This window comes from Pyrgilauda ruficollis, unplaced genomic scaffold, assembly GCF_017590135.1.
Source record: "Pyrgilauda ruficollis isolate IOZ18807 unplaced genomic scaffold, ASM1759013v1 scaffold3, whole genome shotgun sequence".
NCBI classification, from domain to species: Eukaryota; Metazoa; Chordata; class Aves; order Passeriformes; family Passeridae; genus Pyrgilauda; species Pyrgilauda ruficollis.
Window position 1 is genome coordinate 16,252,069 of NW_024524377.1, and position 14,599 is coordinate 16,266,667.

Sequence of the window (14,599 nt, forward strand, 5' to 3'; positions counted from 1 at the left end):
TGTTGTTTTCTTCTTGCTGTTTTCCCATTTTGCTAGCATGCAGATGGGGGTGGGGAGTGGGAAATAAGGGAGAGAGCATGTTCCAGAGGATGCCAGGATGACTTCAGTTATTGGATGGCTGCTGTCTGATGGATGGAAAAAGGGGGAGTAAACCTTTCATTCTGCACTGACAGAGCTGAAACACAGAAACCGGATTTACAGGTAAGGGTGCAAAAAATTCCTGTTACGAATAGCTATTCTTGATCCTTGCCACAACATTTCTTGGCTATAAAAATGCATGTGCAAGCATCTTGCTTGTTCATCATAAATGAGTCTGAAGCAGCTTTTCCCGTTATTATTTCTGCTGCCTTGGAGGTTTCAACGGATGTGAGATCCATAAACAGTGAAATCATAGGCACGCCTGATGCTGGCAGCTTTCTCATGTGACAGGATACGCATTGCATCTCATTGATGCCGAAGTTGCTCAGTAAGCTGTGGGAAGAGAGGTCATTTTGTGTGATGGAAATACTCACTGTTGAAAATACAGTGTATGCTACAAACAGGAAGAGAGTGCTGGAAGATCTAAAAATGCTTTCTTTGAGTTTGCATAGGAAAATGAACTGCTTCTGACACTGTCTTATTTGGTGGTGAACAAACAGTAAGAATGACTCCTCAGTATTACTGAAAGGGATTTTGTAGATTTTTTTTCATTATTTTTAGGTTTGGAATGAATGTGGTTGATAACTCAGGTATGAAATTATCTTTGTTATAAAGGAAAAAAAAAGATGCTTATTATTGTATGTATGAGACAGATAAGTCTTGTAGTACCTACAGCATTTACATCTGAGTTTTAATAAATTTTTGAAATAGCTTGCTTCTGCAGAGTTTGTGTTAGCAGCAGCTGTTAGTTCATGCAGTCTGGAGATGGCAAGCAGCAAATAAATTGCTTGGTACAGAAAGTAGATTGGTTTATCAAGTCACATTATATGAGAATATTGGACTAAAGGCAGAAGACCTGGCCCCACTGAAACAATAGGATATTTTGATATTCACCTCACTGGGGCAAGGATTTCAATGAATCAGCTCTCTATTGACTTACCTCTATGTTTTACATGTAGGAAATAATTGTTATGCAGGACCCTGTTTTGCTGGTTTGAAGCAAAAATATTAATTGATGTAAATAAATTGTCATTATAACTGATTTGAGTGTATATATATTTATAAAATACATTTATAAAGCTAAAATAGTGGAATTTATTTTCAATAGATTTCAGAGATTAAAATCAGTAAATGCATGAATCCATTTTTGTTGTATTCACTGAGAGAATTCCCTTACAGCAGACCTACAATTACTAAAAATTTGTACCATAAAGAAAAACCGGAATTAGCCAATAGGACTCTTATGAGTGCTAAAAAGGACTGGAAGAAGCTTTGTCCACTGTCTACTTACTTACGTACCTTACCATCGGGTGTAGTGTCATTTCCTCCTAGCTGATTCTTCAGAAAATGGAGCCTGGTATGTGTGCTAAAGAAAGCAGTAATTTGCAGCTAATGTCAGTGATTAAAAAAATTATTCTGAAAGACTGGTGAGCTGTATCTTTTGTTTGTTTGGGGTTTTTTGTTATACTGGAATGTAAAACTGGTAAATAACACTGACTGAAAAATAGTGGAGTTGTATCCTAACATTTGTTATTTGTAGGTAATGGATATGTATCTGAAAGCATAAGCTCAACTGTTAAATTACAGTCTCAAGACCATGTATTCAAATCACTTTCCCCCCATCAAATGAGAAATCTGACTCAGAAGTGCTCCAGTATCAGAGTAGTTGATGAAAACAGAGATGTAGTTCCACATGTGTTTAAATTATTCTGTCTCCTTGGAAACGCTGCTGCTGCAGATGGATTTGGCTTTTGGTGGCTAAAAATATCTGCCGCTTAATAATGACAGCATGAAAAATACTGAATAAAACTACTGTGCTGTCACTAGTTTTAAAGTTCTCTAATGATTCAGATATTCTACGTGAGCTACAGATTCGCATTTTCTGTCCAGCATTCAGTGTCAGCTGCTGCCAGCATTCACCAGCTCAGTGGAAATGAGATAAGCCCATTAGCCTTGGTTGGAGACCCTGCTGAGAAGGGAGCATGTGAGTGGGAGGTAGACTAGATGAAGAGTTGGAAAACAGGTAGAAAGTTGGTTAAAAAATTCATGGTGGTGATGCAGGTAAGGTGTTGTATAATAGTTGAAGATACAGGCTTATTCCCAGGGAAGTCTATGGTAGAAAAAGTGTGCTTAAGCACTGACTTTGTAAATTAACAACCTTCAAATTAAAGGATTTTTTCTTTTATTTATTATATTAGCCAGTACTTCCTTATCAGTTGTATGTGCAGGTGACTGAAATACCATGCAAACCATTTAAAGTAAAATATTAAATTACCTTAAGCAAAAGCCAAAGCGTATATCACTAAAAAACTTGTTACAAGAAAGAAATAGCATTCAATTACTTAGGATTGCTAAGCAATTTCATCTTTTAAAGAATTAATTATTTTCATTTAAGAATGTTTAACCACTACCTGCAGCAGCTGGACTCAGTGATCCTTGTGGGTCCCTTCCAACCTGGGATATCCTATCATACTACTTTTTTTTAATCCAGCTCTTCATTATTTATTTCTTCCCCATATCATAACTTGTTTTGTTGTTAGCTGGTATCCAATATAAATGAAAAATACCATTTTTTTTTTGTTTCTGCTTCTTTCCCATTGGATGACTTCCTGCTTGTGCCTAGAAAACAGAACACATGACAAACATTTTCATAGTGGGCTAAATATACTCTTCATATTCTTTTATTTTGTTGGTATATATATGATTTCTGGTAGCATATATTAGTCAGTGTGCTGATTCATTTTTCATCATTGAAAAGGGAATTTTTCCTGTCATGAAGTTATCTTAAAGATAGAATTAAAATGTTACAAGGTATTGTGGCACATACAGATAATTAATCCTCTGCAAGTTAATACTAAAATCCATTTTTAACTGACATCACAAGTACCAAAAGTCAATTAAAGTGAAACTGAATACTTGCTTTTGATTACTTGAAATCACAGAATCAATTAGTTGGAAAAGATCTCTGAGATCATTGAATCCAATCTATGACCAAACACCACCACCATGTTAACTAGACCATGGCTAAGTGTCAAGTCCAGTCTTTCCTTAAACGCCTCCCTGGCCAGTCCTTTCCAATATCTGATCACCTTTTTTGTGAAAAAATTCTTCCTTATGTCCAGCTTAAACCTCCCGTGGCACAGGTTGAGACTGAGAGTTCTTGTTCTGTTGCTGTTTGCCTGGGAGAAGAGACCGACCCTCACCTGGCTACACCCTCCTTCCAGCGCCTTGCCGGCAGGAAGGTCCCTCTGAGCCTCCTCCAGGCTAAACACCCCCAGCTCCCTCAGCCACTGTCACCAGCACCCCCCAGCCCTTTCCCACCGGGCCACTTTCCAGCCACTCTGCCCCCAGCCTGTAGCACTGCATGGGGTTGTTTTGGCCAATTTGTAGGACCCTGCACTTGGTCACGTTGAACCTCATGCTCTTGGTCTGGCCCATGGATCCAGCCAGTCCAGGTCCCTCTGCAGGGCCTTTCTGCCCTCCCGCTGATTGACACCCTGACCTCACTTTGAAAATTTGCTAATGGTAGACTCAATCCCCTCATCAAGATCATCAGTAAAGATATTAAACAGGGCTGGGGCCAACACTGATCCCTGAGGGACACCACTCATGACGGGACACCAGCTGGATGCAGCACCATTGGCCATCACTCCCTGGGCCCATCCACCCAGACAGTTCTTAACCCAGCAAAATAAATGAGAGGAAAAGATACGGTAGCTTTCATTCTATACGAGATGTCAACATGTTAAGAAAGCAGATAATTAAATGGATAATTGAAACTTTTCTATGGGTCTTCTTGAGAGTGATTTGTTTTCAACTGAGGCAGACAAACCTGAGTTGCTTTAATTTTAAACCTCCTTTTCCTGTGTATGTAATTTAAATTCTATGGAGATAAGTAATCTAAACCTTATTTGAGGAAGTAAAAGTGTGATACATTGCTGGAAGTACATCTTTGCATTTTATAGTGGTAGCCATGTTGCACCAATTTGAATCCTTTGGGTTTTGGAGATAGAAGTGGAAGTTCTCATCTGGTAAAAATAGTAATGAGAAAGTTTGTTGCATATTGCCTGTGATGTCTAGGTTGTGAAAGATAGTGATGATAACATGGAGGAGGTACTGGGGCTTTTTTTTTTTTTTTTTTTTTTTTTTTTGGTTTGGTTTGGCTTTTTTTATAGCAAGTTGCAAACAGATGAGCTCAGGATTCTGCCAGGCTAGATTTTTCCAGCAATTTTCAGCATTGCTTGTTCATGTGTGAAGAGAATTCTGTGCTGTACAGTTAATACCAGACCACAAGGTGATGGCAATCTTACCACATTTGCCACTGGGCAGAAAACCTCAAAAATATCTACTTGTCTTGTTTCTAAGCTGTAATCTCCTAAAATTAGTCCTTTTTTTAATCTTGTCATGTAGTAGTACTATTATTGTCAAAAATTGTGGCCAGAACAAGGTATGAAATATTTGGTCATTTTTTACCTAAAATTTGCATCTACACTTTCCTGTCACCATTATGCATGCATCCCTCAGTACTTAAACAGTTAAACTGTAAGAGTCTGTTCCTCTATTTTTAGAGGGGAAAAAAAAAAAAAAGAGGAAAACCTAGTTCAGAGCAAGTTTTGCAAATATGCTGCAGTATGGTTTTGCGTTACAAGTTCGTGCTGCTGCCCTTGGAGTTCAGATGTTCTGAATTTGGACACGTTGAGTGTTTTTGTGAGTTTGTGTTGTTTTGGTTGGTTGGATTTTTGAAAAGCTATTAACCATTACATATTTCAGAGTAGAGAATGGCTACCCCCTGTGTCAAGATGCGGAGAACGTGAGGCAGAAGAGGAGAGCTGTTGAATTCATGCTCCCTCTGTAGTGGTTTTGATGGCAGTGGTGAAGGAGCAGCCAGGCGTGCTAATGCAGCACGTAGCAGGGAGCTGAGTGATGTGTACTGGGGCTGGACAGGTGGGAAGGCCCCTTTGGCATGTACCAGTCATGGCCATGCCGTACTTTGGCAGGAGATACACAAGATTCCCTGCCATGTTGTGCAGTTCCTCTGCAGGTGGGGTGCAAGATTGATGTTCATGAAAGAACAGTGTGGAAAATCAGCACTGAAATAGTATGAAAAGGTGATGCAGTGAGCCAATTAGTATTACTACATGGGCTAAACTGGGCAAAATTTGTATTAAAGGCCACTTATTTCCAGCACTCAGGAAGTTGATAGCATTCCAGTCTTCATTACAGAGCTGAACCCTACTGCCATTCTTGCAGCTGGAAGCAGCATGATGCAAGGCTGCTGTGCCAAATACACTGCTGCCAGTCTCAGAACCTCATTCCAATTGCTGGGAATGTGCTAAGCAAGCCAAATGTTGTATGTCCTTTTATAAAGAGGTGCAGTAAAGATGTGTTGGTAGTCCAGATAACAGACAGGCTGGTTCTTCCCAACACCTACATGCTCACTCTGCTCTGAAATTCTGTGTATCTCTAGAAGTCAGTAGGACTGACTACTGTTGTAGCAGTGTTTTTCTGTTTTCACATTTCAGTTTTAGAAAGACTTGTGACTTCTCCTGGCCAGACCTTTGCTGCAAGCATTCCGGCAATACAATCAATTCCAATAGTAGTAAGCCTGTTCTGGGAGCATCTGTACAAACTTGAAAATTTCTTCTGGGATACAGGTAGTAATTTCTTTTTTCTTTAAAAAGGGTAAAAGAAGATCTTCTGCAGAGATTTTAGGTGAAGGGATATTAATTGATGAAATTTCATAATGAAAACTGAAAACCTAGAAGAGAAGTGCCCAATACCAGGTCTTTACTAGTGTTACCTGAAGACTATGGAATGGGCTTCCACAGGTGCTGCTAATAGTGTCCTGGATGACTTATATGGAGGTTAGGCATTATGCACCTTAGTTTGTGACCCAGCTTCAGGATGTCTTTCTCCTGAATCTCGTGTTTTCCTCTGGGAAGGAAGGCTTGCTGTAGCAAGCTTAGAAAATTGTTATAAATTAAATACAAGCTCAAACAGCTTTTGTGGACAAACCTCATATTGACGGGAAGGCCCTCTTGCTGAATTCCTCTGAATCCCTTTCTACCAGGTTGCACCTTCATCGCTGGAGACCTGAATGCTAAGGTCCCAGCTTCCTGGTTGAATTAATACTGCCTTTTACTCATTTTTATTATGCCTTTTACTCATGTTACTTTGTTCTCTGGGGAGCATGCTGAGAGAAAATTTAAGAAAACTAGCATAGAATTTTCTTCTGTTGCCTGAGTTATACAAGCATTTCATTCAACTGCTGACATCAATTGATGTAGATAAGAATTAGAAGGCCATTGTACTGCTGCTGTATGCAGGATTCTTGTGTTGAGTGATGAAGAGGGGGATATTTGCATGCTTGGTTCACGTAGGACCATGTGAGATCTTTTGGAAGACTAAAGGAGCCAGATCTATCAGCATCTGTACTGCTTGTAGATGTGAGAGGTAAGCATATGTCAGCATCGTTTCTGCATCTTAAATTCATTGCCAGTGGAGCTAGGTGGCATGTGTTAGAGTGTACAACAATGTGTAGGCAGTCTAGAAGATTAGTGGATTAGTACTCAAGTGTGAAATCAGGAGTACTGTAAAGTGATGGTATAGAAACCCTGCAACGAGCAGACTTGGCAGGATTTGGCTTGCAATGCCAGAACACATTCCCTAGGTTGAATTGTGCAGTCTTATCCTGCAGGATTTACTTGGTACTGTGGATTTAGCCAGGCTGAAGCAAACGAGGAAAGAAAGACTTTACCTATTATACGTTTATGTAAGTTGATCACTGCTGTAAGCAAAAATATATGAGTAAGATTATATTAATGGTATTCCCTGTACCTATACAGTGTAGTCTCTTAAGTGGAATTAGCTTGCTATGTGTTTGTAAATTTTACAGATTGTAGTACTGAAACTACCAGAGCCTACCTCTGGCAACTGGTGCTTATGATTAGAGCTGCCAAATACAGCAAAACATGTATTGCAAACATTAATTTGAATTCTGAACAGCTGTTTGATTCATGTTCGCGTACCTCTGTTGTTCACTGTTTGCAAGCATTAATGCAAATGGTTTTTTGTCTGCATTAATGCAGTTCCTTACGTGAATAGTCATTTTCACAAGCAAGTAATATTCTTTGTGAGAGTGATGATGTCACTGTAGGTGCTTTTGGGTTTGACTACCCCTCCCCTCCCAAATTTAAAACTGTCAGTTACACAAAGAGCAGAATAATACAGTGCATTGTATGGAGCCAAGCAACCACCTTGATTAGCTCACAACCATCTCTACTGCTGACATTCATTTAGTGGATAAGAAAATTGTCTTTAAAAAAATGAAGCTTTGCAGCCTAAGAAAAAGACTTAAATTCAAAAAGAGTATTAATCACAACAAATAACTCAAACATCCTGACTTGTGAGCATCAATATTCGTGATTTGATTGTGGAATTATTTGCCAAGTCTCCCTAGAATGTTGTAGTATGTGCTGACTGGCCAGTGGGTGGGAGTTGTTTGTGATGAGTACTTTGCAGTAATGTTTTATGTGTAACATCTGTTTTCTGCGTTCTCGAGTTCAGTTTGCAGTCATTTGCATAGAAGTTTTTTATGTTCAAAAGTGAATCTATATTGCTGCTATAGACTTTAAATTTTTCTGTACTTTCACTTGATACATTTAAGGAAAATGCAGTGTGACACATAGGACAGTTATTTATTGAATGCCCAACTTTGATGTTTATTTTTTGTTTTATTTTCATATAAGAGTTTTTATTCAGATAGATTTTATCATGAAATATGATCAGGTCACAAGAGGAAATTGGTACAAAATAAGGTTTCATAAATAAACCAAAGAAATGAGTAGTTGGATTTCTTATACCCTGTCCCCCAGCTCCCTCCACTCCAATGCCAATGTGTTCTTGAGTTCTTTTTCCTCTTGATTTTTCCATAGCTTTAGTCAATAATTGATTTCTATAGTGAGGCTTTTCTCTAAATCATGAGGATATATATTTTGGATAGGGTTCTGTTTTATTATTTCATATCTTTTTTTAATGGTTACTGCATATGGTACATGTTTGATGTTTATTTCTTCACAGGTATGCTCCATATTTGTTTGGTGTCCCAGATGATGTTGTATGAGCTGTATACTATAGCACTGAATTTTGCAAAACATTTATTTGAAAATCTTGGCTACGATGAAAAAATTGTTGGATTTGTCTTTGTGGCTTGTCCTGGTTTTGCCTGGGACAGAGTTCATTTTCTTCTTCGTAGCTGGGTCAGTGGTGTGTTTTTCAGATTCAGTATGAAAATGATACTGAGAACACACTGATGATTTGGTTGTTGCTGGGTGGTGGTTGCTTCAAGTGAAGGACTTTTCGGTGTCTTACCCTCTGCCAGTGAGGAGCTGCACAAGGAGCCTGGGGGGCATGGCCAGGGCAGCTGACCCAGACTGGCCAAAGGGATATTCTATAGCATAGAATGTAATGCCCAGTATATAAACTGTCCATGGGTGTCAGTGAGACACTGAGGATATGGCGACTTATGTTTGGTTTTGTAGAACAAGTTCGGCAGCGTATGTTACCACAGTATCATAAGAAAAATTTTCTCCTGGGAGCACAAGTAATAAATTTACTGTCACACGTCCACTCACTCAGTAATTCTAACATCACTATTTTTAGGCCTTTCACTGGGATTTGGGGATAGCTGCTATCTAAAGAAGATATCTAAAGGTCTTCTGCAATGAGATTGTTAACCAAGATTCTCTGAAATTTCCAGCTTTTTTAGGTACTAGAGAAAGTCATACCAGCCAGGCTTTTTCTATTATTTTACTTTGTAGGTTCCAGATAGTACTGTGACAGTGTGAAATATATCTCCCACATTTGCATGGAATTTTTATCTTCTAGTAATAACATATTGCCTCTGAAATTTTTAAATATCGGGTGCCTGCCAGGTATCTGGCATCGTAGGAAGGCAAAGCCTGTTGCCATGGAGCTTTGAGGACTTGCTTCACCAGTCAGCATACCTGCAGCTAGAGAACTGGCTAAATGATCTCATTGTAGGATTAGTTTCATCAGGGTGGAGGAAAACTAGGAAGTGAAGGAGGAAAAAATGGGTGGGGGGTGTTTAGGAGAGATACATCCTTCTCATAGCCCATAGCCATCACATGCTTCTGCTGTGTCAAGTTGTCACTTTGTTGAAGAGTCCTTAATTGTGTTAGGCAATTGGTGTCTTACCTAGAGCTCATAGCAATGTGTTAGCTTATTTTCCTTGCTTTAGTACTGTTCCCTCTGTTTCAACTTCGTTTTGCCTTGCTGTAGGCTAATGCCGCAGAAGTATGGTGGGAAGGATGGCAGAGGATGATATATCACATCACTGTGCAAGGATTTTTTTGTTGTGAAGGTTGTATCTACGAACAGGAAAGATTCCTGTGTCTGCTTGTTCCTCAGTTGTGTGAATTGGAAGGATGTTGTTCCAAATCAACTGTACCTACTGGACAGCTGTTTAGTAATCATCTAGAAAGGATTGTTTCTAATTGAACCTTTCAAGCCAACTTTTGCCCTTTTTAACCAAATGGGTAAGTATGATATAGCAGATCTCTTTACCTGTAGCTGACAATTATTTTTCAGACTCTGAAGGCTGAACCTCACTGGTGCCTTAGTGGAAATCTAAGAATATTGATTGACCATCCATTTGTTTTTCTTAGTCATGTGCTGTTGTTTGGTTCCTGTAGTCAGACATGGACTTCTGTGTACTTCATTCTATAGCTATATACATTTGCTCACCTTTCATAAAATATGTATTGCTGAAGTACTTCTGTGTATTTAAGAGTATTCCCATACTATATAGTGGTAGTCTCACATACCCTAAGTGACTTGTGTTAACAGAATTGTATCACTCCTAAGTTACATTACCCTTATGATTCTTCCTATCAGTTATGGGATTTATTTATAGTTTTGCTTTCCATTTATGTATTGAAAATTTGACTTGTGTAAATCTTTGGTGCCTTGTACCATTAGACCTACCGCTAGGGTCTTCTGTTCGAATGAGATTGGATTTGGATTTCTTTATGACTGCAGTTGCTTTAGTTGATTCCCCAAAATCTGAATTTACCTATTCAATTGTAGTTATGGTACAGGACATGTTAAAACTCCATTGAATTCTCTGTCCTGGTTCCCTGATTGTGCCCTCAGGGAGCCTTTGGTGAAATCACTAACTTTGTGGCCTGACTGCTGTTACAAGTTTCCTACTGTTGCTTATTCCTGTTCATCTCTGGCATATATCTGCATCTTCCACTGGGATATATCACACACTTTCATAAACAGCATTGAGTTGTGTGTCCCATGCTTATTATGTCCTAGTTCCTGGAGATGAGGATCTTGCTCAGGTGCTGCAGGGTGCCTGTGTAAATAAGGCTATCAGATAGAAAATGCCTTTGCACTACTGTGCAGATGTGCTTTTTTCTGAAGTATATTGGCTTATGGAGCAGCATCTGTTTTTACAGATGTTACTCTAAAGGGATCTCCTGCTGGTACATAGTGTGTACAAACAGCTTTAGACACTCTTTAATCTCTCTCTGTGGTAGCCAAGCTCTTGAGTAATGGAAGTGTCTCCTTTCCCCCATGTAACATATTCCTGGGGAGACTTGATTACAGAGAGATTAGAATCAACAGATCTCAAGAAAATGGCAACACCTAAATTTGATCATAACTACTTTGTCAAACAATCTTCCAGTAATTTTCCTGGAAGAGATTCAGAGCAAAAATCAGGCAACAGTCACACTAAATATATGTAATGGCTAACTATGCCTTCTTTGTGTTGTGGTGATACTCAGGTTCTGCAGTATCCCTGTGCCTCCTGTACCTTATCTTGATCAGCTAGTGATGTAAAGCTAACCTATGTCATTTCCAGGAATCCTAAGACCCATTTCTTATGGTTCATTATACAAATTATCTTAATGAAGTGGCTTTGCTGCTGCTAGATTGTGGCACTTGTTGCAATTGTAGGCTATGCTAAAGCCAGGCAGATTGAAAAACCCTTTGGTGTAAAAAAATATTTGTTTCTCCTGCTTGCTGGGAACAGTTGTGGCTGTTGACACTCTCACAATGTGCAGTGACTTTACTGGTGCACAAGATACCATTTAGTCCTCCAGTTGCTGTGTGCTTTTACTGGTGGGAGACAGTGTCTGACAAAAGGGCTTTTGTCTGGAAGCCATCTCAGGGTATGAAATGAGTTCTTGCTCTCTGTCTGGCTGCGCACTCATGATGGTCACAGATATTAGGTTTGCCTTGCAGTGCAGTTATGGCTTATGTTCTTTGGACCTGGAACTTCATGACTCCTGTAGCCACAATTTCAGTGTGTGCACACATGGATTTGACTTAGGTCTCACTTGTATGATAAACTCTTTGTCAGCTCATTTCTCACTCTCTTCACTGAGATGTTTGAATGTAAGCATTTTCTTTCTCACACTCCAGCTGCTTCTTTACCCTCTTCTGCAGTCAAGCTATAATCCTGTGGATTTGATATTGCAGGCTGTTGCCATGGAAATAATGGTGATTTCACAATTTCAGTGCTGTAAGCACTGCAGGAGACAATGGAAAAGGTGGTTGGCAAGAGATGTAGGGAGGATATGGGGGACAATTCAGAGGAGTTGTTTTTAAACCTGTACTTGGGGGATGATTCTTTGTAATTGTGGGGTTTCAGTGTGTATTTAGTTGTTTTAGCTCTTTTTTCTTTTTTGTAAGTGTGTTTTTATTAGAGGTTGGTTTATAAAAATGCATTCCTACGTTTTTGCAAAGGTTATTACAAAGTGAAGCTAAATTCTCCTTTCCTTGTCCTCAGAATAAAAGTACAGTGCTTTCTTTGAAGTTTATAGTAATTCATTTTTGGACAAAAGGGCAAAGGTTGAGATCTAAGCAACTTCTGTTTGAGTCATACATTTAGCCTGAAGAAATCCCTTTCAGGAAAACTTTTTTTTTTTTCATAAATAGTAAAACAAGCTGAGAACATCATGGTGAGCATATGTATTTAAAGCAGTCTGTGTGACTGACTGTATGAAACCCTAATATATTTGTTATTTAATTTTTAGTGTGCTCTGCATGCAAACAAGTTTGGTGCTGAAGATCATCTTATGCAGCATCTGTTCTTAGCATTATGTCAGGATTCCACATCTATACTGAAATCTTTCCTCTAAATTAGGCACATCCATAAAGGTAGAGTGAAGCTTACCGGAAGAAATAACTATGTTATAAAATGAATTGAATTGGCAGCTTAACAAGCTGAAGGCCAGTGGCATCAGATGAGAATTTTTGATACTAAAAGCTTAAAAGCATCAAACATCAGCCCTTTTTCCCCAGCTATTTACAGCAGCATTTCACTGATTAGCATAGTCAGAGAGTAGATATTATCTGTAACTTTTAAGTTAAGATCTTAGAATTAATTTTCAGTCTGCAGTAGGACTTAATCAGTAATGAGGTGATAGTAACCAATTTTTAAATTAAAGATACTGAAAAAGTGTTTCAACCTATCAGATGTGTTAAAATTATCTAAAAATTGCTTTAAAAATATTTAGATCTTTTCCTGCATGGTGTTCAATAAATGAAGATACAAAGATCAGCTGTTATATATGAAAGGGAAACAATAAGGAATGTTCAACATGACTCTGGCTTTGTTGAGCAATGTGATTAGGAAGTCAGGTTCTTAAGGATGGATCTAGTCCTTTGATGCTTGTGTGAATGGAAATAATCCACTTGTGTGCCAGTATTCATATCTGAATTTCAAAAATTCTAGGCAAGAAACTTCTGAGGAAATGAAAATGACAAAATGAGCCAGAACTGTTTACACAGGGCCTGGCCTGGAAAGATGCAAAGTGTCTCATACAGCTCTCAAATCTAATTGCAGTTGCAGGCATTTGTTAGTACTGAGAATTATATAAATCAGACCTTTAAAATAAATCAAAAGAGAGAATGAAGTTTTTTCTGAACTATACTTATTACAAAGCAATTTTTGTCATGTAATGTTTCTTGATGCCAAGTAAGTTTTTGTTATATAAAGGTCCATTTTTGATTAATTACATTGGAGTATTATGCTTGACCTAAATTTGCTGCATAACTGAATATATGTATTTATGTATGAGATTGGCTATAGAATTGTCTGCATTGGTGTAAATACAGGTAGCATTTACCTTCTGGCTTAAAGTCAGTGAGCTCATAAATATACTGATGACAGTTTGTGGTTTTATTGATTCCTTCTTGGAAGATTTGTTTGAAACTCTTAGTTAAGGAGCCATTTAGCTGCAGGTAGTAGTATCTGACTGATAGGTGAACTCTTTAATGATAAATTCATTGGGAGACATTCACAGTAGGTGCGTGCTTCAGTGCCTCATTGCCTCTGTTCCTGTTACAGGTGCATGGTGACAGCATCGCAGCAATGAGTGGAATTTTAAAGAGGAAGTTTGAAGAAGTTGGTGGAACCTCACCCTGCTCATGTGTGTGGGAATCAGATGATGATGTTTCTAGCAGTGAAAGTGCTGACAGTGGAAGTAATGTCCATCCATCTGCTCCTAATCATTTTACTCGTGAGTACTAAAGGGGTGTGTAAGGCATGATATTGTGTCTTATACAAGCTGAGAAAGGTTCATTTTACTTGTTAGAAATACAGTGAAAGCTTTCTGCATTTTTTGGAGTATTTTATCTGTTTTATTACATTCAAATGCTGGCACTGTGAGGAAGTACTTATTTTTTTAAAAAAAAATAACTATTTCCTCTGGTAATTGTTTCTGTGAATATTTTTAAATCAGAGTGAGTTTCAGAGGAAATTCCATGTTTGTGCTCTGTCATTCACATCTAGTTAGTATGATATGTTTTAAGTATATAGAAGAATGTCTTCCATTGTGGGTGATGATTTGGGAGAAGGGGGAATATTGGCAGTAGCTAATCTGGAGGCCAGTGCCTCTGCTTGGCGTTGTGTGTTCAGAGTTGAGAGTAGTGCACACAGTCTGTGATAGAATCTGATCAGTCATCCTGCCACCTAAGCCAATGCAGCCATACAGCTTTCAGTCATTTTCTTTCACTCATTACAGGGGTAAACAGAGGAACAAAATTGTAGTTCTGCCTGACAGGGTGTTTATAGCGTAGTTACAGTACAGTTTTATATAGGAAGAATGGGTTTATTGGAACGAGTGCTGTAACACATTGCTACTTACTTGAGATTTTTCAGAGGCTCTGGAATTTCTCATGTTCTATTAGAACACAAATCATTGCAACCAGATTCTGATAGTAGTGGTTTTCAGATCCTTGTCCTCTGTTGTGGTTATTTTCTATTAGTCATCAGCTTCTGTAAAACCCAAATGCCAAATTTACTGACAGTCAGAAATCTCTAGATATGAAATGGAAACCAGTAAGAATATTTGCAAATAAAGATTTTTTTTTTTCTGTGAGAAAGTTGTAGGATTGGGTTGTATAATGTTTGATTATGGAGCAA

The 14,599-nt window shown here is 38.5% G+C and overlaps 1 protein-coding gene across 1 annotated transcript in view; it reads left to right on the top strand.

The window, feature by feature from the left end:
- The window catches only part of CSRNP3 (cysteine and serine rich nuclear protein 3), a 90,231-nt gene that overhangs the window by 16,427 nt on the left and 59,205 nt on the right, over window positions 1-14,599 (top strand). The window contains exon 2 of the mRNA XM_041473325.1: window positions 13,523-13,694. Coding sequence (XP_041329259.1) covers window positions 13,547-13,694 — 148 coding nt within the window. The 5' untranslated portion in view covers window positions 13,523-13,546. The remainder of the gene's footprint in view (window positions 1-13,522; window positions 13,695-14,599) is intronic.